General features: G+C 53.6%; 1 protein-coding gene and 11 non-coding genes across 13 annotated transcripts; 6 read left to right on the top strand and 6 right to left on the bottom strand.

Annotated features, from left to right (window-relative positions):
- Positions 1 to 53: 53 nt before the first annotated feature.
- Positions 54 to 171, bottom strand: TRNAY-GUA (transfer RNA tyrosine (anticodon GUA)). The gene is made up of 2 exons: positions 135 to 171; positions 54 to 89 (listed from the first exon to the last, which is right to left on the bottom strand). It is a non-coding gene; the product is annotated as a tRNA-Tyr (tRNA).
- A 1,188-nt stretch (positions 172 to 1,359) lies between these two features.
- Positions 1,360 to 1,432, bottom strand: TRNAR-ACG (transfer RNA arginine (anticodon ACG)). Its single transcript has one exon. It is a non-coding gene; the product is annotated as a tRNA-Arg (tRNA).
- Positions 1,433 to 2,532: 1,100 nt separating this feature from the next.
- Positions 2,533 to 2,605, bottom strand: TRNAA-AGC (transfer RNA alanine (anticodon AGC)). The gene has a single exon. It is a non-coding gene; the product is annotated as a tRNA-Ala (tRNA).
- A 1,409-nt stretch (positions 2,606 to 4,014) lies between these two features.
- TRNAA-AGC (transfer RNA alanine (anticodon AGC)) lies at positions 4,015 to 4,087 on the bottom strand. Its single transcript has one exon. It is a non-coding gene; the product is annotated as a tRNA-Ala (tRNA).
- A 334-nt stretch (positions 4,088 to 4,421) lies between these two features.
- On the bottom strand, positions 4,422 to 4,494 carry TRNAA-AGC (transfer RNA alanine (anticodon AGC)). Its single transcript has one exon. It is a non-coding gene; the product is annotated as a tRNA-Ala (tRNA).
- Positions 4,495 to 5,350: 856 nt separating this feature from the next.
- Positions 5,351 to 5,423, top strand: TRNAA-AGC (transfer RNA alanine (anticodon AGC)). Its single transcript has one exon. It is a non-coding gene; the product is annotated as a tRNA-Ala (tRNA).
- Positions 5,424 to 7,913: 2,490 nt separating this feature from the next.
- TRNAA-AGC (transfer RNA alanine (anticodon AGC)) lies at positions 7,914 to 7,986 on the top strand. The gene has a single exon. It is a non-coding gene; the product is annotated as a tRNA-Ala (tRNA).
- A 745-nt stretch (positions 7,987 to 8,731) lies between these two features.
- On the top strand, positions 8,732 to 8,804 carry TRNAA-AGC (transfer RNA alanine (anticodon AGC)). The gene has a single exon. It is a non-coding gene; the product is annotated as a tRNA-Ala (tRNA).
- A 1,337-nt stretch (positions 8,805 to 10,141) lies between these two features.
- Positions 10,142 to 10,214, bottom strand: TRNAA-AGC (transfer RNA alanine (anticodon AGC)). Its single transcript has one exon. It is a non-coding gene; the product is annotated as a tRNA-Ala (tRNA).
- Positions 10,215 to 10,979: 765 nt separating this feature from the next.
- On the top strand, positions 10,980 to 11,052 carry TRNAR-ACG (transfer RNA arginine (anticodon ACG)). The gene has a single exon. It is a non-coding gene; the product is annotated as a tRNA-Arg (tRNA).
- Positions 11,053 to 12,307: 1,255 nt separating this feature from the next.
- On the top strand, positions 12,308 to 12,380 carry TRNAR-ACG (transfer RNA arginine (anticodon ACG)). The gene has a single exon. It is a non-coding gene; the product is annotated as a tRNA-Arg (tRNA).
- A 2,165-nt stretch (positions 12,381 to 14,545) lies between these two features.
- Positions 14,546 to 23,211, top strand: LOC144931770 (armadillo repeat-containing protein 1-like). Of its 2 annotated transcripts, none has more exons than XM_078856038.1 (7): positions 14,546 to 15,254; positions 16,058 to 16,316; positions 16,677 to 16,768; positions 18,603 to 18,891; positions 19,165 to 19,281; positions 19,616 to 19,690; positions 20,643 to 23,211. In XM_078856038.1, exons 2-7 carry the CDS (start codon positions 16,152 to 16,154, stop codon positions 21,126 to 21,128), a joined length of 1,224 nt encoding a protein of 407 aa, XP_078712164.1. In that variant the 5' UTR covers positions 14,546 to 15,254; positions 16,058 to 16,151; the 3' UTR covers positions 21,129 to 23,211. The 2 variants fall into 2 exon arrangements, with proteins under 2 accessions (XP_078712164.1, XP_078712165.1); XM_078856039.1 differs by lacking the exon at positions 14,546 to 15,254 and adding an exon at positions 15,264 to 15,926.
- Positions 23,212 to 23,564: the final 353 nt, after the last annotated feature.

The following is a 23,564-nucleotide window of genomic DNA, read 5'->3' as shown; positions in this document are numbered from 1 at the left end:
TTAACGACGCGTTTATATATTTTCGCGATGTAACCCAACAAAAAAAATAATCGTCCTTCGAGCCGGAGTCGAACCAGCGACCTAAGGATGACCGAGCGCTGCGCTCACAGCAGCAGCTGGTGGCGGTGTCTCCTCTACAGTCCTCCGCTCTACCAACTGAGCTATCGAAGGCGGCCGGGAGTCTCCGCCTCACCAGCGCTTGTAACGTCAACCACGACCCCAACCACACAGCCACAACAACCACAACAACTACAACAACAACTACAACAACCACACAACCACAACAACTACCACAACCACCATAACCCCAACCACACAGCAACCACAACAACTACAACAACTACAACCACAACAACTACAACAACTACCACAACCCCAACCACACAGCAACCACAACAATTACAACAACTACAACCACAACAACTACAACAACCACAACAACTACCACAACCCCAACCACACAGCAACCACAACAATTACAACAACTACAACAACCACCACAACCCCAACCACACAGCAACCACAACAATTACAACAACCACAACAACTACAGCAACCACAACAACTACATGCGCCGTTCACGAACACGTGGCGGTGATGTCACCGCGGCGCTTGTGCCAGGCTAGGTGCGCGTTGGGGTGACGTGACGTGTTGACAGGAGGTTACAGAACAGGTCCAGGTTGCCCATGGGTGGACCGACTGAGCTGATGCAACAACCGCCATTCGCCACGACGTCACCACGACGCTTGTGCCAGGCTAGGTGCACCTTGAGGCCACGTGAAGTGTCGAACGCCCGCTGGCAGGTGGTCACGGGGCAGACCCAGCAGGTGCCACGGGTCGACTGACCGAGATGACCGAGATGACTGGCTGATGCACCACCTGTGCCCCCTACTGTGCCAACTTGCTGTGCTTTAGCCACCCGGCGCTCCGCTCGTTGTTGTGAGCGTCGCTCCTCTGCCCTCCGCTGTTGCCGGAGGGCGACAGCCTCCAACTGCCCAGTCGCCTCGCAGTGAACCTAGCCTGGCACTGCCCTGTAGCCTCCTTGACGAGCCTCCTCCTCCACAGAGGCCGACCTCGACACCGCTGGTCCAGGCAGCTCCACTCAGCTCCGTCTCCTCTCTGGGCCGTGCCACGCAAGTTTAAAGTGCAGTACTGTACTGCCAGTACTGTACAACCAAGTTAACACATTCGTCAATCACGCTTTGCGGCTTGAAATGGAAAAGTATAATCGGCGACAACAACGCGTTAATCATACATCTAGATAGGGAAAAAAACTAGGACAAAATCAGGCTTTATTTAATGACGTTTTTTTTATTGAAACACAAAATGCTTATTTTAAAAAATTATATAAAAAATATGCGAGCCTGGCAGGAGTCGAACCTACAATCTTCTGATCCGTAGTCAGACGCGTTATCCATTGCGCCACAGGCCCCACGTGACTATCAACGCTCCCAGGGACCAACTTAAACCGCCTCCTCCTTGCCACACCCACCACCATCACCACCCATGGTGATGGCCATCCACCCCCTCGTGTGCCGTTCTGGCCTTCATCGGTGCTACTCGCTTACCGCACTTGCCCCAGCATTCTGTTCGGGCTACAGGCGGGATCTGTGGCTTTCTATGGTGGCTACGCTGCTGCTGCTGCGAGTGGCTGCCTCCACACAGATGTTGCTGTGGAACTCCCTTCCTACCACGTGGGTGGGCCTCGAGGAGGAGCCGTACCCTGGCTCGCCAGGAGAAGGCGGTACAGCGAAGTGTGGACTAATATTCATCTGTTCCATCTGTGCGTGGGGGATAGAGCGTTGCCCCCTCGCTCGCGCACGTGGGTGTTTTTTTCCGGGTGCTCTGGCTCCCTCCCACACGTGTAAACTCTCTTATCATTTGGCCGATAACGCCTTCATATATAGAGGATCGCAGAGCTTGGGGGACAATTGTTGGTGTCATCACCGCGTGGCTGCTGCTGCTGCCTTCCCACTCCTCGTCTGTGGTTCCTCCTCCTGGCAAGCGCCCAAGTCGTCACCCCTCTCTCTGTCTCGACGGGAGTTCACGTCGATATCAAGTTGTTTGTAAACAGTTCTCATGGACCGTACGAGGGTTATGGTCACGGCCTCATTTCAGCCGAGTTTTGTCAGAGTCGGTGATGGGGAAAACACTCACGCACGCGGCACACAACGTCCAGTATACCAATCGCTGTGAGTGTGCCTCCATGGGCAATGGTGCACAAACACAGACAATTCAACACATTCCGAGTCAACAACAATAACAACGCTGTGGCCTTACAAGGAATAGACGTCATTGGCGACATTTAGGGCCAATGGCCGTTCTTCATATCACAAATTAGTTAAATTGGAGACTTTAAAAACATATATTCTTACCCCAATGGTCTTTACTTGGGAAAGCAACTTCGAAACAGCTTTTTTTTCAGGCTACATTCTGCTCATAATGCAACACGCGTATTTGTCGAGCTTTCAGAATGTGTGAAAATAAATTGTCCCTATATTTCTATTTCAAGTACAGAATAAAAAATCCAAGTGGAGGATGCGGGCATCGATCCCGCTACCTCTCGCATGCTAAGCGAGCGCTCTACCATCTGAGCTAATCCCCCAGACACGAGGGAGGGAGCGCGTGGGGGTCTCCTTCTCCTGCCACGCGTTCACACTCAGACAGCCACGTGGTGGACTCGGGGAGAGATCTCAACTCGGAGGTGCAGAGCTCTCAATCAGAGTGAGGGATGTGGGTGGAGAGAAAGAATGGTAGCGGTTGGCAGGGAAGAATGGTGGAATGTAATAATGAGCGGAGTTAAGAGATGTAGAATTGAGAAGGGAAGGGAGTGTAGTAGTGTGTGTAAAGAAAGGGATGGAGCGACTGAGTTCTCATAGAGTGAGTCCCTGAATCATGGGGAGGGGTAACGCATGCACAAGCCTCATCTTGGCAATGGGAAGGAGCGCGTGGCGGGGATCTCTTCTTCATATTGCCACGCGTTGGCACTCAGCCGGCCACGTGGCGAGTCCGGGGCGAGAGGTCAACTCGCAGAGCTCCAAATCAGAGGGAGGGAAGGAAATGTCTCAGTTGGCAGGGAAGAATGATGGAATGGAAGAATGAGCGGAGTTAAGAGATGGAGAAAGAGCGAGGGATGGAGGGAAGGAAGTTATAGTATGTGTGAAGAAAGGGATGTAGAGAAGGAGGAATGTGTGAAGGGAGTGATGAATTAATGGGCGGAAATTTTAAGTGAGGGAATAATTAATTAAGGATGGAGGGAAGGAGGGAAGGATGGCAGAGTGAATAATGAGGGTGCGTGAGGAGGGGTCTTGGAGTGGCCGCGTGGCGCCCTCTGCTGGGCACGGCGCCTGCCCCCCACTCGGCCTTCAGGGAACGGGAAGACGGCTCCGCGCTGACAAGAAGGGCTCACGAACGTGACACTCTCATTCAACAACTACACGCTGCATAGAAGCCAAGGGTGGCACAGTCGGGGTTTTTTACAATCGGGTTTAATTGTCTTTTTATATTAAACCCGATCATCTGAGATTGGGAGAAATCCGGTTTCATTGGTTCGAATTGCAGAACCGCACTTCGCCAACTTCTCCCCGATGGGCTTCATCCATTCCAAGCTAAGGAACTCACTGGCGCCCACGATTGTGGAGAAGCTCGTGTTCATCACGACCAACCTGCCTGCCGCATTCTACGACTACCCCGTGCCCGACGGCCCCCCGAGTACGATGATAGCAGCACCGACGAGGAAGCAGCCTAAGCCTTGGATCAGAGTTTCATATTCATTAAACCAGGTTTTAATTCCCCGAAATCGGGTTTAATTGTAGTAAAGAAAAAACCCGATGCCTGCCGCTGGAAAATTCGGGTTTTTTTCCACCCATGATATAATCAAAAGTATTATATAGACACAACACGCTCAATGATATTACTTTCTGTGAACGGTGCAAAATAAGTGGCTATCGCTTATTTCAAAAATGTGTCAAGTGTGCTCATTGACAATTAGCTAAAATTAAAAAAAATCTCCTGTGGAGGATGCGGGCATCGATCCCGCTACCTCTCGCATGCTAAGCGAGCGCTCTACCATCTGAGCTAATCCCCCGCACGTGAAGTGATGAGCGCGTGGCGCCTTCTCCTTCTGCTCGCCACGCGTTCGCAGGACCGCGTGGCGAGCCTCAGGGCGAGATCTCAGCTCCCACCCCTCTCGCGTTCACTCGAGCGCCGCCTATCGCCCAGAGCCGGGCGCTTTCACGCACAGCAAGCCACTCCAGCGTCAAATTTCAATCAAAATGCTTATTAAAAAAAAAAACAGGAATCCCAATAAAAAAACGCGGGCGACAAGAGGTGAGTGCATTGCCTAATGAACTCACCAAATGTGAAAATGTAACCATTTGTGCGTAACGTTTTCTATTTGAATGTAAAAAAATATTCGCCTGTGGAGGATGCGGGCATCGATCCCGCTACCTCTCGCATGCTAAGCGAGCGCTCTACCATCTGAGCTAATCCCCCAGACACAAGGGAGGAGCGCGTGGCGCCTCTGTCTTCTTCTTCTTGACACGCGGTCGCTCTCAGCCAAACCTGTGGAGGGGGAGAGGATGGGTGGGGGGGGGAGGGGGATTGGGGAGGGATGGAGGGATGGAGGGGGAGTGGATGGATGGGGGGGAAGTGGAGGGATTGGGGAGGAGTGGAGGGATGGAGGGGGAGTGGATGGATGGGGGGGAAGTGGAGGGATTGGGGAGGAGTGGAGGGATGGAGGGGGAGTGGATGGATGGGGGGGAAGTGGAGGGATTGGGGAGGAGTGGAGGGATGGAGGGGGAGTGGATGGATGGGGGGGAAGTGGAGGGATTGGGGAGGAGTGGAGGGATGGAGGGGGAGTGGATGGATGGGGGGGAAGTGGAGGGATTGGGGAGGAGTGGAGGGATGGAGGGGGAGTGGATGGATGGGGGGGAAGTGGAGGGATTGGGGAGGAGTGGAGGGATGGAGGGGGAGTGGATGGATGGAGGTTTATTATTTATTTTTACCTGCGTGACTTTACCGAAAAAAACCTAAGAGTATGAATCCTTGCAGTCACGAAAGCTGCAAATCTAGAATTACTTTTTTTTTCAAAAAATAAATTCCTCCAACCCTGCTTCCAGCTACCCTTCCCTTCATTTCGTCTGGAATCACAAGCCATGGAATCCGATGAGCTATGCAGCCTTTTGCTCACAGTTGTTCAGTCCCTTCCTCTCTCCCCCCCCCATCCCCCCGATTGAGAGCTCTGCGACTCCGAGTTGAGATCTCGCCGCGGGCTCGCCACGTGGTTCTGTGAACGCGTGGCGAGCAGAATGAGAGGGGAGAGGCCCCCACGAGCTCCTCCCTCGTGTCTGGGGGATTAGCTCAGATGGTAGAGCGCTCGCTTAGCATGCGAGAGGTAGCGGGATCGATGCCCGCATCCTCCACATGGACGACTTTTTTAAATTTCATTTTACCAAAATGTAAAACAGGACCCTGCGGGGTGGGCTGGTAGGAACGAATAACCAAAGAATATAAACATAATGTATTATTACACTTGTTTAGCCAGGAAAGCCCCACTGAGTCTTAAGGTTTTTGTAGGGTCCTGCCAAGTGTTTGCAGTAGGGGGCGATGTTGCTACACCGAATCGGACGATACGAAGGGAGAGTGTGAGGCCTAGTTCTAGGCTTTAGGCCTAGCTGTAGGCGTTAGGCCGTTGTGAGTTAATTTGTAATTTAAATGTTTTAATTATTTATGTAAAAGCTTTAAATGTAAATGTTTCTATTTAAAAACATCAGGGAATGTAACATTGTAAAACATTAACTCCCTTTCACACACGCGGGGGTACGATACAAAGGGAGAGGTTGAGGCCTAGTTGTAGGCTTTAGGCCTAGCTGTAGGCTTTAGGCCACCGTGAGTTAATTTTAAAATTAAATGTTTTTATTATTTATGTAAAAGCTTTAAATTTAAATGTTTCTATTTAAAAGCATCAGGGAATGTAACATTGTTAAACATTAACTCCCTTGCACACACGCGGGGGTACGATACGAAGGGAGAGTGATAGGCGTAGTTCGAGGCTTTAGGCCTAGCTGTAGGCTTTAGGGCGCTGTGAGTAAAATTTGAATTTAAAAGTTTTAATTAAAAGCTATGTCAGGGAAAAAGCTATCTCAGGGAATTATAAGGGAATGTTACACTTGTTTAGCCAGGAAAGCCTCATTAATTTAAATGTTTTAATTAAAAGCTATCTGAGGGAATTATAAGGGAATATTACACTTGTTTAGCCAGGAAAGCGTCACTGAGTCTAAAAGGTTTTTGAAGGGTCATGCCAAGTGTTTGCAGTAGGGGGCGATGTTGCTACACGGTCGGACGGACGGTCGGACGGACGGACGGACGATATAATCTATTGTAGGCTGGTCCACTTCGTTCCTACCAGTATAAACACACTTTGCACGTTCCGAAAGCTCGACAAGCACTTATACTGCACCGTGATTTTGTTGTTCATGAGTGTCACGATTATGAGCCCGCCTGTAAGCGTGGAGACGTCTTGGTGGTCCCTGCAGACCGAGTCGCTTTGACGCCTCCCTCCTTCCCTCCATCACTCATTCCTCCCTTCAAACATTCATCCTTCCATCCATTCCTTCACCCATCACTCACTCCCTACATCCCTTGCTTCACACATCCCTCCTTCCATAACTTTCCCCTCCTTTCACACGTTCCTCCTTGCTTCCATCCCTTTCTTCCTTAATATTTTCATCGCTTCCTAAGGTCAAATCTCCCACCTTACTTGTCCATCCATTCATTCCACAATTCCTTCCTGCCATCTCCTCCATCCCTCGCTCTCTCCATCCCTCCACTCCTCCCTTCATCTCCACCGCTCGGGAGAGCCGCGTGCACTGGCCACGTGGTCTGTAGCGCAGTGCTGTTGAGGAAGCAGCGGGGGTTGGTGGGTCACACGCAGATGTTGTGAAACTTCTTCCCCCGAGGGTGTCAAGGAAACACCGTACCCTGCCTCGCCTGGAGAGGGCGCGGCAGCCAATGTCAACTCCATCTATTGCCGGGTGTTGCGATTTCCTCCCACCTCTATAAACAATCATCGGCTGAAAACATCTTCATGTTCCAAAGATCTGGCTGCCTTCCCGCTTGTCTGTGTTTTGTTCTTGTATTGAGAGTCGTCCTCTCTCTCTCTCTTCGAGAGCGAGCCACGACTATGCAGTGGCGCGGTGTTCTAAGTTGACATTTTGATCACACTGAGCCTCCGACTGAAGGTGTCTGGCACTATTTGGACACACATGTAGGATGGACAACAGGATAATTAAACGTGGTCTTTTTTCGTAAAAAAATGGAAGGAATCGGGAAGAGAGGAAGACCTAACAGAGAATGGGTTGACGGCGACGTAAGAGATTGGTGCCACAAATATGCGGCACTACTTCAGCATATTGGCACGAGACAGAGGGAAGTGGAAACAAATCACGACACCTGCCGTGGATTCCTCCTGCGGGCTCCCTGAACTTGCTGCCCGTGTGATCGTGATGGACTCCTCGCGGTGCAAGCGCCGTGCCCAGCAGAGGGCGCCACGCGGTCACTCCAAACCTACTCTCGCGTCCCTCTATGATTCATTATAATTCATTCTGCCCTCCTTTCCTCCATCCTTAACTCCTCGCTCACTTCAAATCACTCCCTTCATTAATTAATCACTCCCTTCACACATTCCTCCTTCCCGCCATCCCTTACTCTCTTCTCTATCTCTTAACTCCACTCATTCTTCCCTGCCAACTGCTACCTTTCCTTCCCTCCACCCGCATCCCTCCCTCTAATTTCGAGCTATGTAACTCCGAGTTGAGATCTCGCCTCGAGATCACCACGTGGCTGGCTGAGGTGCGTACGCGTGGCAGGAAGCAAAGGAAGATAGCGACCCCACGCGCTCTTCCCTCGTGTCTGGGGGATTAGCTCAGATGGTAGAGCGCTCGCTTAGCATGTGAGAGGTAGCGGGATCGATGCCCGCATCCTCCAAAAAGACAATATTTTTCAAAAATGAAACCACGCTTTTGCATTCACGAGCAAAAAACCCATTGCGCTTAAAGTAATAAAATATTTGTATTCAATAATAACATGCCAAGGCAATATGTATTGTGATTATTTCAATGGCAATGACCCACAGCGACTATTAACAACATATGTATCGTCGGGGTGGACAAGAGCCCCGCCAGCAGCCAGCGATCAAACCAGATGAGACATAGATTTGTTTTAATAGTACTGTAGTAGTAATGGTATTATAATGCTTTATTTTATTCAGCTACTAATAAAATGCGTGTGCTTGTAAGCTCATCTGTTAAAAAGCGGTAATAAATACATAATCAGACAGTTCGCCTAATTCACATGTTTGTCTATTCACGTGAAACAAATCTATGTTGTTTTACGAATCCCATTACCCCCCCCCACCCCTCCACAATCCCTCCACCGCCCCATCAATCAACTCTTATCCCTCCACTCCCCCCATCCCCCCCATCCCTCCCCCCCATCCCTCCACTCCCCCCCAATCCCTCCACTACCCCAATCCCTCCCCTTCCCCCATCCACTCCTCTTCCATCCCTCCACTCCTCCCCAATCCCCCCCATCCCTCCCCCGCATCCCTCCACTACCCCCCAATCCCCCCCCCCCCCATCCATCCTCTCCCCCTCCACAGGTTTGGCTGAGAGCGACCGCGTGTCAAGAAGGAGGAGGTGACAGAGGCGCCACGCGCTCCTCACTCGTGTCTGGGGGATTAGCTCAGATGGTAGAGCGCTCGCTTAGCATGCGAGAGGTAGCGGGATCGATGCCCGCATCCTCCATAGTTTTATTTTTCTTATTAAATTAATATATTATAAATGTTAAAGTATTTGATATTTCATCGCATGCACGTGTTATACAATATACTTAATTTACCGTTGGATGTCAAGTTGTTAAGGGGCGGCAATTTTAAACGACTGTGTAAGCACGCGGTTGAGTAGTCATTGCAAGAGAGCGAGAGATATTGTGAAATGTGAATGACAAATCAAGTCGAAAACACAATCGTCAAATCGATTACCGATGGGTCGTCTGCGGCAGCTGCTCACCACGCACTGAATGCCACTTAACACGTGGTTGTTGTCGCAGCCAATGTTGTTATTGTTAGGCAAGAAGGTCAGCAGCATGCGGCTCTTTAAGGACTACCTCGTGACGATACATATTCCAGACCCACCGTCTCGCATTCACCACAGCGCATTGCGGCTCTTGAAGTATTGAGGTGGGTTTTTTTGTACCGAATTCTAACAAAAATGTCTCGTGCTGTTGTTTCGGCTTGCCGACCCCTGGGCTCAGCCCTCGGCCACCCGGTACAGTCACGTGGACAATAATACAGACACGTGGCGAGTTGGTGAACTTTACAAAACGAGATGTTCCATCGCAAGGAGCAATCATCCAAACTTGATTTGAAGCTTTTGTGACTGCAGGAATTATTTTTTTGGTTCTTTTGGTAAAGTCACGTAGAAAGAAAATTAAATAATTTAATTTAAATACAATAATTGTATTTTATTTCTATTAAATAATTTCATTTAAATTAAATAATTTTCTTTTCTTTCTACGTGACTTTACCGAAAGAACCAAAGAGCAATCATCCAGATTACATTTTTTGCAGAATAAAAATTTCCGAAAAATCCTCCCCTGGTGTCTAAAAACTCAACTCAATACCACTCACGTGTCTCCTGAACAGCAATATAAAAAGTGATAGGCGCTTTGTCACAGAACATATACGCGAGATCGCCCCTATTCCATTACTAAATGTCGCCACGTGTTTATGAGCTCGCTGTGAACGTCTGCTGCTGGCCACGGCGAGTGAATAGTCACAATCTGAGTTTGTTTTTGCACTGGAGGAGAAATCCGATGAGCTATGAAGCTCTTTGATCACAGATGTCCAGCGGTTTCGTTGTTTTATCCTGACAATGGTGGCGCCGCCTATCGCCCACAGCCGGTCACGGCACCTCCACGAACAGCAAAACGTTTCTCGTCACATCTCTAACGTCTTAACAGGGAATTAAAAACAGCAAAATCGAGGTCAGTGTCTTTCCAAGTTGGTTCACCAATGTGAAAATGTCACGAACAATAATGCTGGGCGTTACATAAAAATTTTAATTAAAAAAAAATTTGCCTGTGGAGGATGCGGGCATCGATCCCGCTACCTCTCGCATGCTAAGCGAGCGCTCTACCATCTGAGCTAATCCCCCTCGGCGTGGGAGATGCCTCCTCGAGTCCCTTATCTAGGTCACCCTCAGGGCGCATTCTCTCATCAGGGTCTCCGACCCATCGGAGCCTTTCTTTAATCGGGATGCCCCCTTTGACTAGTCAAAGGAACCCGTACCTCTCTCTCTTAATCTCACCCATTTACCCACCCACTCAACTCTCATCCAGTTCCTCAACCATTTCACTCACCCACTCAACTCTCACCCAATCACTCACCCAACAAGAACCACCATTCTCAACTCAGTGGCGTAGACGTCACCATGACGCTTGTGCCAGGCCAGGTGCACCTCGGATAACAACAACAACCTCGCTCAATTCAACAAACACTGCTTACTCCGTCATCCCGCTACGACCGTGACGATAGTGCTGCTTGTTGCTGGCCGCTCTGGCTATGAGAGCCCTAATTCTAGATTTGAAGCTTTCGTGACTGCAAGGATTCATACTCTTAGGTTTTTTCGGTAAAGTCACGTAGGTAAAAAAATAAATTATACAAATATTAGAAATAATGTTTTTCTATTATTATTTCTATTATTTTTATTTTCGGTAAAGTCACATCGGTAAAAAAATAACTATTAAAAGTAATACTAGTAATATTATTTGATTTCTATAATTTTTATTATTTATTTTCTATCTCCGTGACTTTACCGAAGAACACGAAGAGTATGAGAGCCCTGCCCTGCTGATGATGCTGGGAGGAGTGGCGGCCATGGCGCGGTTTAAGTTCCCCTCGGGGATGTGTGAGTCACGTGGGGCCTGTGGCGCAATGGATAACGCGTCTGACTACGGATCAGAAGATTGTAGGTTCGACTCCTGCCAGGCTCGAATATTTTTTCTTTATTTTTTATTTCAATAAATTATGCAGCTATAAAAAAGACTTAACGAAGCACAGATATTAACGAGGCTTTATTTCGTCGTATTTTGTGTTCTTGTAAGTCAAGATTACTACTTTGTTGTTGTGTGCTCTGAAGGGTTCTTGCCTGAAACGTCGCCTATCACACTTTTCCCTTTCAGGCCGCACAATGGAGGCTCGTGAAGGATGCCGCCGCTGCTGCTGGGCAGTTGGAGGAGGCAGTCGCCCTCCAACAACAACGCAAGGCAGAGGAGCGACGCTCACAACAACGAGCGGGAAGCGGCAGGCCGCTAAAACGCAGCGAGTTGGCGCAGGAGAGGGCAGAGCTGATGGCTCTGCCGATCACCCAGCCAGGCGACTCGTGGGCACCTGGGGTCTGTCCCCGTGACCTCCTGCCAGCAGGGAGCCTGCCACACTTCACGTGGCGGCCTCGGGGTGCACCTAGCCTGGCACAGCAAGCGCCGGTGGCGAATGGCGGCTGTTGTATTCGTGTCGCGTTCACTCCGTGTCTGGTAAGAGAGAGAGTTAATGTTCATGTATTAGGTATAGCCCTGTGAGCCATTCGGCTCTTGAATCGGGTGCAACCGCAACAAACAAAAAACATGAACAAGAAAACATCTTAAAGTGACTATGTGACTAAGTGCAAACTGAAAATCCAAGAAAAGGCAGCAAAATATTGCAGAAAAAGCACCGTACACCAACGCTGTGTGCAAAAATCCCAGTGGGATGCAAGTCAAACAACAACCACAAGACAACTTAGATTAAGGCCATCAGTCTAACTCTGTACTACAACAAACAAACATGGCCAAACCAAAAAACTTTTCTAAAATCACTAAAATAAAGCCATAAAAGCAATGATAGAGAGCGCTAAGTGTGGAGGCGATTACAATCACCCACGTTTTAATGTGAATGTCATTTTACGACGTAATCGCTGTTATTGTTCAGTTTTTATTTTTAAAAAGTTCTGTAATTGTGGAATGCTTTGATGTTGTCTAGCGGCCGAGTCGCCCTTGGCAGAGAAGCTTCTCAGTTAACCAGGCTTCAGTCGGTGGGAAATAAAAGTGATGGTCGTGATCTTCAACGTCGAATTCACGCGTTCGTATTGAACGCAAGCTGGGGTCAGGATACAAACTCGGGCGCCCCAAACTCCACGGATCAAATCTGCCGCCTCGAGTCCGATGACTGCTCTCCGCTACTAATGGGGCTCAGCGTTGGTGCGTCAGGACGGGGCCTGTGGCGCAATGGATAACGCGTCTGACTACGGATCAGAAGATTGTAGGTTCGACTCCTGCCAGGCTCGAATATTTTTAGTGTCAAATCTTTTTTTGTACGTGGTCAACTTCTGCTCATACTGTTACTTGCCGTTGACTATTTATTTTATACTCTAACTACAATTGTTGGGAGAGCGGAGGGCGCATTTGATGAATGTGTGGGGTTTTGGCGCGTGCGTGTGCGTGGCGGTGGAGGTTTTGATTGTTGAGTGTCAACCACCCGTGGGTCGGTTGGCTGGCTCGATGTGTAGGAGGGTGGCGCTGCCCGCCCACCCCCCGTGTACAATACCGGCCTTCATAGGTGCTCGCTAACAGCACTTGCCCCAACATTATGTTAAGGCTAGACGGGGGATCTTTGTCTGTGAGCTCTCGCGTTGATGTTCATTTTGTTGGGGGTTCACTGCCCCCTACTGGCCGCGTTGAGTCAGTGCAGACACAAACACTCCCACAAGGACAACTCACGTGGTTGGTCAATGATGATTAGAACACTGGACAATAATTATCCGCATCGATCTCCGGGCGCGGCAGTTAATCCAATGGGGCAAGTTCCTTAAATTGTACCCCTCCCCCACCTGCTCCACGTGCCCCCCACATTAGCCCCCCCCCCCGCAGTAGAAAAAGGCACCGCCGCATTTCGCCAATCGGAAGAATCTCGTGCGGTGGGGTAAAGTGTGGGGAACGTCCCACCTCATCGGGGACGTCTGGACAACGTGGGAATTGGAGGCCAAAATATCCTCTGGCGAATGCCCTGTCGCAGCAAGCACGCGATTCGATAAAAAGTCACGATTCGACTTTTTCTCAAATAATCGTACACCCGCTCAACACACACCCACCCACCTACGCACACTCAACCACTCACAGACCCACTTACTCAACCACTCGCCCAACCACTCGCCCAACCACCCACTCAACCACTCACCCACTCACCCACCCACCCAACCACCCAACCACCCACCGCACTGGGGCTAGAATGGTGGCACAGTGGTTAGCGCACTCCGCTAAGACTCCGGCGAGGCGAGTTCGAATCCACGGCTGTCATCAGTGACCAGCGTGGTGAAGTATGACCAACAACAACCCGCCATTCGCCACGTAACTAGCTTATTCGGCGACATCACTACGGCGCTTGTGCCAGGCTAGGTGCACCTTGAGGTCACCACGTGCTCGCTGACAGGTAGTAGTCACAGGAGAGGTGCAAGGTGCCATGGGCTAACCGACCTAGGGCACACACAACCACTGTGACCCCGATGGCGTGGGGAGTGAGATCATGGTGTAATGCGAGAGCCCCGCTGTTTAATCATGCATGAGCGTACGTGTATATTTCAGTGTACGCTCATTGCTAGCTATGTATTATTAGCCATTAAAATTTAAATATATATAATTTAGTGATATCGATGGGACCCTTTTCGCCAGTATTTTGGCAGTAACAATAGGCTTTACCCTTTCCGCCAAGAATACAGTAGGTGTGAAGATGGTCAAACACCGAATAGACATGTATTTCAAGGCATCTGCATTAACCACAAAGCATTGTCGTAAAATATGCAAACGTATAATAATCTGTGCAATTCTTTTTTATTACTGTAATTGGCCTGCACCAGATATGAACAATGCCAGAAGGTGAACAGGACAAGGACAATGCACAGAGACACGCTTTGACAATGTATGCTTGGTACTTGACATTGATTGGTGTAGACAACAGCTACATCAGACTCATTTGTGGCCTTGTCTCACCAGTGTTAGACCAGAGGCAAACGGTCCTTGGCTCTTTAACTCTCTGGCAGTTCACGAGCAATTGGTTCAAGCAACATTGCCTCCGCTGATGAGACGCTGCATGTCGAAACCAGCCCTTGCCTATAAGCTATCTCTATGAGCGCCAGCGACTACTGTGTGGCAGCCGATATCAACCTGCACAAGCTGGTTGCCTCAGGCTGCTGTGGGGTGACGCGATCGGCAAGCAGAGAGCACTGACCAGCGTGGTGAAGTATGGTCAAATAACCTCCCGAGTTTCCCTCTCCGGGTTCAGCGGCCGCGCCGCCTTTGTCAGCTTCACCCGGTGTCCTACCCCACCACCCCCCCTCCCCTTAAGCCCCCCCCCCCCCCCCGGATCAGGCGCTCAATGCCCCGAGCCTAATTACCATAACAATGACAATCATAACAAAGGGACAGCACAAAAGATCTCCTCCCTCCGCAATGGGGCCACGTCACACGATGGCCATCTCAGCGGAGCAGGCACGGAGAGGGACCTCTGCATCAGAGAGACGCCGCCCGATTGGTGGCGCGTTCGACTTCGCACTGACGGCCGGCATGCCGGCCCTGCCCGCCTACCACCCGACTCACTCTCATTCATTCATTCGTTCACGAAATCGGTCATTCATTTATTCATTCATTTGTCCAGCCAGTCGCTTGCTCACGCGCACACTCACCCACCCATCCCACCCATCGCGGTAAGCGCCCCGTCCCTTATCTTCCGCTCTTGTTTTCTCGTTCTCCCGTCCCGCTCCGGGAGGGGGGAGCTGGAGCTGGAGGAGGAGAGACGCGAGGGTGATGCAGCGACCGCCCCCCACGGCCACGCTCCCAGCCTCCCCCACGCCTCCCACCCCGCGTCGCGCTCCGTTCGCGACGCCGCGTTCGCGGAGGAGAGAGCGTGCGACCGCCTCTCGCGACGCGAGGTGCGACACGTGCGGTGGGGCTCACGGCCCACAGCGAGCCGGGTGACCGCGCGTGTGTGTGGCGAGTGAGTGTGAGTGTGTGTCGACTCAGCCTCGCACGAGTGCCTGCTGCGGTGTGCGAACATCGCCGCTAGGGAGACAAAGGCAGCCGGGCGTGGTGCTGTCCACCCACCCCCTCCTGTTCCGTGCCGGCCTTCATAGGTGCTACTCGCTAACAGCACTTGCCCAAACCGTCCGGTAAGGCTATACGGGGGATCTTTGTCTTTGTTGTGTGTGGCATTGGCTATTACACAACACACACGCCCTGTGTATTTAAATAAGCAGCACTGGCTGCATGGGCCTTGATTTCTGTACTTACACATGGATACACGGTGGTGCGTATGGACTGTGTGTGTACACCTTTGTGGATTATGGCCGTCCCCTAGGTCGGCTCAGCCTCAACTGAGTACGTGATTACGACGTAAAAAAATCGTCGCCAGGGAGACAAAGGCGGCGAGGCGTGGGTGCTGGCCAACCAGTCCAATGCCGTACCGGCATTGGACTGTACTCGCTAACAGCACTTGCCCCATCGGTCTTGTTCATGCGATGCGGGGGATCTTTGTCTTTGCGTGTGGAGTGGCAGTGTAGCGGCGACCCGAGTTGGATTCCTGGTCACAACCATTATCATTATTACATCAGTGGCGAACACATCCGTTGAATCGGTCCTGGGCAATCTTCTACGTCGACTTAGCCTCAAATGGGTACCTACTGCGCCCTGTGTACACGGCAGCTGCGGGGGAGACAAAGGTGGTGCTAGTCACACGGCACCGTCGGCTACGTACGGTGCGAAAGAAGTTCAACATACATGCGAACACCTTCATAGGAGCTCGCTAAATAGCACTTGCCCCTTCATTGCAAGAGCCTACACAGGTGATGTTTGTCTTTATACGGTAATTCGCTATTACACACGCAGCGCGAATACGATTAGCCGGTGCCGCATTGGTGGTGATGCGTTTGTTGTGTATCCGTGTGTTCATGCGATGGGGGGAGCGGTGGCGCAGCGGTTAGCGCGACACACCAACGAATCCTGCTACGCGAGCGGGTGAGGGCGAGCGGGTGAGGAGGGACGGGTGAGGAGGAGCCGGCGGGTGGACGATGGTGGACAGCCCTGACCCCTGCGAGGTGGCCGCGCGGCTCCGCGAACTCGCGTCCGACCCGCGGCTCCGCGCGGCCGTCGCGCGCGAGCACGGCGGCTGCCTGCCGGGCCTCGTGATGCTGCTCGACCAGCCCGGGCCGGAGGTGGTGACCACCGCGCTGCAGGTGTCCACCACCACCACGTCCACCACCACCACGTCCACCACCACCACGTCCACCACCACCATCGCGTCCATCATTACCACGTCCACCACCACCACGTCCATCACCACCGCGTCCTCCACCGCCACTACGTCCTTCTCCGGCAACACAGCCACCGGCACAACTAAAACCACCACCACCACCACCACCGTGATTGTCAGCATACCCACTACCACCACTAACCATAATCACTACCGCTGCAACCACCGTCACAAGGGTCCACCACCACCACGTCCACCACCACCACCACGTCCACCACCACCACAGCACCACCACCACCACAGCACCACCCTGGTGGCTGAGTGTGGTTGTCGCGGTGCGCAGGCGCTGCGCTACCTGGCCGAGTGCGTGGACAGCCGCGGCCGCATGATGAGCGAGCTGGGCCTCATGGTCAGCCTGCAGCACATCGCTGACAGGTGCCCTCACACCCTCACCCCCTCACTCCCTCACCCCTCGCCTCCTCACCCCCTCACCCCCTCGCCCACTCACCCTCACCCCCTCGCCTCCTCACCCCATCACCCTCACCCCCTCACCCACTCACCCCTCACCCACTCACCCCCTCACCCTCACCCCTGGCCTCCTCACCCCCTCACCCTCACCCCTCGCCTCCTCACCCCCTCGCCCCCTCACCCCCTCACCCTCACCCCGTCGCCTTCTCGCCCCCTCACCCCCTCACCCCCTCACCCCTCACCCCCTCACCCCTCGCCCCCTCACCCCCTCACCCCTCGCCCCCTCGCCCCCTCACCCCTCGCCCCCTCACCCCTCGCCCCCTCACCCCTCGCCCCCTCGCCCCCTCGCCCCCTCACCCCTCGCCCCCTCGACCCCTCACCCCCTCACCCCTCGCCCCCTCACCCCTCGCCCCCTCACCCCCTCACCTCCTCACCCTCACCCCCTCGCCCCCTCACCTCTTCACCCCCTCACCCCCGTCCCCTCACCTCCCATCCTATAACCCCTGACTCCTCACCCTGTGATCCTGACCCCTCACCCTATGACCCTCCTTCACCCTGTTAATCTCGGGGGTCAGCTCGCGTAGCGATCGCGCCAAATTCAGCCGTGAAATCCCTCAACGACACAACGGGTCAATCCCGGTTTTCGAGCCTTCCCCCTCCTTGCGTTCCGCGTTGTAACGGGCTTATATTCCGCGTTATAACGGGCTCATATTCCGCGTTATAACGGGCTTATATTCCGCGTTATAACGGGCTCATATTCCGCGTTATAACGGGCTCATATTCCGCGTTATAACGGGCTCATATTCCGCGTTATAACGGGCTCATATTCCGCGTTATAACGGGCTTATATTCCGCGTTATAACGGGCTTATATTCCGCGTTATAACGGGCTCATATTCCGCGTTATAACGGGCTCATATTCCGCGTTATAACGGGCTCATATTCCGCGTTATAACGGGCTCATATTCCGCGTTATAATGGGCTGCATGTTCCGCGTTATAACGGGCTCATATTCCGCGTTATAACGGGCTCATATTCCGCGTTATAACGGGCTCATATTCCGCGTTATAATGGGCTGCATGTTCCGCGTTATAATGGGCTCATATTCCGCGTTATAACGGGCTCATATTCCGCGTTATAACGGGCTCATATTCCGCGTTATAACGGGCTCATATTCCGCGTTATAACGGGCTCATATTCCGCGTTATAACGGGCTCATATTCCGCGTTATAACGGGCTCATATTCCGCGTTATAATGGGCTGCATGTTCCGCGTTATAATGGGCTCATATTCCGCGTTATAACGGGCTCATATTCCGCGTTATAACGGGCTCATATTCCGCGTTATAATGGGCTGCATGTTCCGCGTTATAACGGGCTCATATTCCGCGTTATAACGGGCTCATATTCCGCGTTATAACGGGCTCATATTCCGCGTTATAATGGGCTGCATGTTCCGCGTTATAACGGGCTCATATTCCGCGTTATAACGGGCTCATATTCCGCGTTATAACGGGCTCATATTCCGCGTTATAACGGGCTCATATTCCGCGTTGTGCCAAAAGTGTCCCCCCATGGAAAAAGCGCGCTATAGCGAAAACGCGTTCTAGTGTGTAGTGTATACATGTTGAACTTCTTTTGCACCGTACGTAGCCACCCGCGCTAATCTGATGTGCTGCGTGAACAGTGCCACGCGTTAAGCGGGGAGTTAGCGGAGTGAGGGGATCCCTCCGAGGGTGACTGGCGGTGAGGACGACGACGTGAGATGGTCGATCACAAACCCCCCCGCCCCCCCCCCAACAGGACCGACTTCCCACCGGAGACGCGCTCGCTCGCCACGGAGATCTACGATCTGCTGAGTCGCTGGGACGGGGCCGAGGAGGAGCCCCCCCCCACGAGCCCGCCCCCCCCCGTCGGCCGCGGTGGGGGGGGGGCTGCGGTGGTGCGGGCCCCGCCCCCGAGGGGGCGGTGGGGCTCGGCGAGGCGGCGGCGCCGGGGGCCGCGAGGCGCCGCCCGCGCCCGCCCCTTCCTGGGCAGCACCAACAAGCGCGCCAGGACGGTGACGCTGCACATCGAGGGGCTCACCGACGTCGTGAGGACCCCCCACGACTCCCTCGCCCCCCCCCCCGCCCTCCAGCTGCTCTCTGCCGCCCAACACACCCTCCCCCCCCCCACCACAGTTGTTTTTGCGCCGATTGCTGTTTGGTTATTTCTACTTTGCCTCCTGTCGTTGACGCGGCCACGCGAGACGTCCGTACCCCGGTCGCTCGCACGGTCGCGGAAACTCACGCCGAGTCGTGACGCCCCCCCCTCCCTTCCCTTCCCTGCCCCCCCTCCCTCCCCTGCCCTCCCCCCCAACCCCAAGGAGCGCCGAGCGCGCTGCGAGGAGGTACTCCTCACCGTGCGGGGCGTCATCAGCTTCACCTTCCAGATGCACGCACAGAGGTGCATCGTGCGCATGCGCGCCGACCTCAAACCCGAGGTCAGGGTCAACCCCCCCCCGGCCCCCCCTCTCCCTCCTGCATCGCTCCCCATCCTCCTCCCCTCCCTCTCTTCTATTCCCTCCTCCCTCCCCTCCCTCCCTATCCACCCTCCCTCACCGTACCTCCAGCAACACAGCCAAACAGCCTTCCCCCCCCCCCCCCGAAATGTCTCATATCCTATCATTTCGTTAATACCGAAACCTGCGCCCCCTCCTCTTGACTCCCACATGCCCCGTACCCTCTGTGTGCCCCCCCCACGTGCCCCCACCATGCCCCTCCCCCGTGCCCCCCACGTGGCCCTCCCCCGTGCCCCCCACGTGCCCCCCCCCCCAGTGTCTCGCCACTGCGATCGCCACCACTCAGCTCATGGCGGCGCAGCAGGTGGTGAAGAACGAAGCGGGGGAGGAGGTGAGGTCACACTCACCACTCACCACACATCCTCACTACACATCCTCACCACACATCCTCACCACACATCCTCACCACACACCACTCACCACACACCACTCACCACTCACCACTCACCATCCTCACCACACATCCTCACCACACATCCTCACCACACATCCTCACCACACACCACTCACCATCCTCACCACACATCCTCACCACACACTCACCATCCTCACCACACACCACTCACCATCCTCACCACACATCCTCACCACACATCCTCACCACACATCCTCACCACACACCACACACCACTCACCACACATCCTCACCACACACCACTCACCACACATCCTCACCACACACCACTCACCACACATCCTCACCACACATCCCCACCACACCGCCCAAACTCGCTTTGAACTTCAATCGGTCCGCTCATCACTCGCCCCCCTCCCCTCCTCTCCCCACCCCACGCCCCCCCCCAAGACTTAAAACCCTATTCTAACAACCGCACGCATACACACACACACAGCGTACACACACACACACACGCAGCACACACACACAGCACACACACACAGCACACACACACAGCGTACATACACACACACTGCGTACACACACAGCACACACACACAGCGTACACACACACAGCACTCACACAGCGCACACACACAGCGTACACACACACAGCACTCACACAGCGCACACACACAGCGTACACACACACAGCGTACACACACACAGCGTACACACACACAGCATACACATACACAGCATACACACGCACAGCCTACACACACACAGCACACACACACAGCACTCACACACAGCCTACACACACTACACACACACAGCGTACACACACAGCACTCACACAGCGCACACACACAGCGCACACACACGCGGGTGCTCTGGGGGCTGCTGAGCTATTCCGCTGCTGCCCGTCTTTGACGCATCCCAGATCCTCGCTCCGCTGAGCTCCGGTCCGAGCGCCGGTGGCGGCTCCGCTCCGGGTTTTCCCGACTACCTCCCCGAAGACGAGGACGAGGAGGGGGAGGCGACCCCCCGCGAGGCCGTCTCGCGGGGGGGGGGCGTCTCACGGGGCCGGGGGGGGCTGGCTCAGCTCCGCCGTCAGCTTCTTCTCGAGGTCCTTCTACTGGTGATGCCCCCGGTGGCAGGCGGGCGGTGGAGTCGTGGGCAGGGTGCAGGAAGAGGGGGGCCCAGCCATCGCGAGGACGGCGCGGTCCACGGCTCCATCTCGACCAGGGCGGCACACCACGTCGAGTATACTCTACGGGCTGCGGCTAGCGGCTGGCACGCCCCGCCCGGCGGCCCGGTGGCCCCCAGTGGGAGGTCACGGCCCGGACTCGCGGTGGAATCGGCCGCTCCCCCCCCCCTCCCCCCGGTTCATCCCCCCGACTGCGCGGGCATCCGAACGTTCGCCTGACCCCTGGCGCGTCACGTGATATATTTTTTGCCGAGATATAAACAAAAATGTCAACCGCCCTCTCCGCTGGCACCACGGCCACCACCGCTACCACCACCGCTACCACCGCCACCACAACCACCACCGCTACCACCGCCACCACCACCACCGCTACCACCGCCACCACCGCTACCACTACCGCCACCACCGCTACCACTGCCACCACCGCTACCACCACCACTGCTACCACTGCCGCCGCCGCCACACTTCGGGTGACCGCCCCAATTCGCCGTACTCTCGGGCCGGCTCTGGTCACAGGTGAAGGATGATTTTGACCGTTCTCCGCCACGCAGCTCAGTGCGAAGCTGCCAGTCAGAGACTCGTGAGAGGAGAGGCAGGCGTCCGGTCTAGTCCAGTCCAGTCTAGTCGAGTCCAGTGCAACGAGGTTCCCCTGCGTTGCTCACCGACGATGCCGTTCCTGTCCCGCCCGAGACCCCCTGCTGCGTTGCCGGGGTGCTGTCGCGTTGTTGTCGATCGCGCGGCGCGACGTCCGACGTTCCGCGCCCACGCCACCAAGAGGCTCGAAGAATCCTTCCCACTTGGTGCAGAGGGTGGGGCCACGGCTGCCTCTGGAGAGCGGTAGAACCTGGATTCGAATCCCAGACATAAATCTAGCCGGGTGGGTGGCACTGGTGGTGGCGACGCAGCTGCACGTGGCGTGGCCTGCGATGCAGCGCTGTGGAGGCAGCATCAGCGAGGGTTGGTGGATCACCGCACGCACAGATGTTGTGGAACTCCCTTCCTCTCGGCAGTCGAGGAGGTGCCCAACCCTGGCTCGCTAGGAGAAGGCGGTACAGAAACGTGTGGAGTAATATCCATCTGTTTCCATCTGTACGGGGATAGAGTGCTGGTCCCGCTCGCACAGCGTGGGTTTCCTCCCACGTCTATTAATTGGCCGATACCACCTTCATACACAGAGGACCGCAAAGCTTGGGGGGCAATAATCGATATCGCCGGCTCCTCATCACCGCGTGGCTGCTGCTGCCTTCCTGCTCCTCGTCTGTGGTTCCTCCTCCTCCTGGAACCTCCGAGTCGCCCCCCCCCCTCGCTCTCTGTCTCTCCGCTTCGCCCTCTCCTCTCCACGTGATCGCCGACGGGACTCTGTGCGGGGGTGGCGGTGCGGCGTGACGGTCCTCCCAGCCACCAACGGAACGCGTTCTGTTTTTAAAGTGTGAACTTGGAATCAGGTTTCACGTCACGTCCGTCACTGTGTCCTCGCTCTAACGCGCACAACCCCAGGGGCCTACGGCTTTGTGAGGCGCGGCCACGGTCTAGATATATGAATCCAAATATACATTTATGTAAAACTACAATGGTCAACCTTGTTGCTGTACGAGTGCCGTAGGTTATGAGAATGCGTAACAATGCCCAATGCTGCTGAAAACGCACAGAATGCACAAGCGTTGTATCTGCTCAGGAAAGAATTCTTCTGTGCTTCGCATCTCCTGCGCACTTACGGTGTAATCTTCCGCCTGTGTGTCATACATCTCTCCCACATTGTCTACGACATCTCTCTCACCTTGTGTGTGCTACGTCTCTCTCACCTTGTGTGTTCTACATCTCTCACCTTGTGTGTGCTACGTCTCTCACCTTGTGTGTTCTACATCTCTCTGATCTTGTGTGTGCTACGTCTCTCACCTTGTGTGTGCTACGTCTCTCACCTTGTGTGTGCTACGTCTCTCACCTTGTGTGTTCTACATCTCTCTGATCTTGTGTGTGCTACGTCTCTCACCTTGTGTGTTCTACATCTCTCTGATCTTGTGTGTGCTACGTCTCTCACCTTGTGTGTGCTACGTCTCTCACCTTGTGTGTGCTACGTCTCTCACCTTGTGTGTGCTACGTCTCTCACCTTGTGTGTTCTACATCTCTCTGATCTTGTGTGTGCTACAGCGTTCACGGCACCTGCTTTTGGACACCGTCACCTTTTGCCAAATAGGTTATGGCGTTTAATTATTTATTAACTTTAACTCGCTCGCCTTAAATGTGTGTGTATGTCTGTGTGTGTGTGGATAGATGAGAATTAAAGCACCCGTTATGCATTGTCCATTTGTGTTTCTGTATGTGTCTTGTAACTGGTTGGTGGTGGCCTTACACACTCCCCAGTTCACAATCAGAATCTTTCTGAAGAATATTAATTGAGACTGGAGGAGGAATCCGATGAGCTATGAAGATCTTGTTCACAGATGTCCAGTAGGGGGCATCGGGTCAGAACGTTACAACAACAAACAATTCCAAACACGATAGGAGTGCAAGGTTTATGAAAGTTTAATAAATAAATAAAAAAATTTGAAACATTTAAAATTAAACTGAACTATGTTTTTTCTCACCAGGTAAGGCGCACTGAGCCGTTCGCTCCTTTTTCAGAAGCGACCTGGTCTCTCCCCCTTCATCAGCAAT

This window comes from Lampetra fluviatilis, chromosome 4 (assembly GCF_964198595.1).
Source record: "Lampetra fluviatilis chromosome 4, kcLamFluv1.1, whole genome shotgun sequence".
Lineage (NCBI taxonomy): Eukaryota > Metazoa > Chordata > Hyperoartia > Petromyzontiformes > Petromyzontidae > Lampetra > Lampetra fluviatilis.
The sequence above is the reverse complement of the archived record's forward strand: the minus strand, read 5'-3'. Positions and strand labels throughout refer to the sequence as shown.

What these genes read in the sequence shown, in the direction of transcription:
- LOC144931770 (XM_078856038.1), top strand. Translation starts at nt 16,152, where the DNA reads ATGGTGGACAGCCCTGACCCCTGCGAGGTGGCCGCGCGGCTCCGCGAA. An exon ending in TCGAGGGGCTCACCGACGTC is followed by an intron (nt 18,892 to 19,164) that starts GTGAGGACCCCC and finishes CCCAACCCCAAG; the next exon opens with GAGCGCCGAGCGCGCTGCGA. An exon ending in GCGCCGACCTCAAACCCGAG is followed by an intron (nt 19,282 to 19,615) that starts GTCAGGGTCAAC and finishes CCCCCCCCCCAG; the next exon opens with TGTCTCGCCACTGCGATCGC.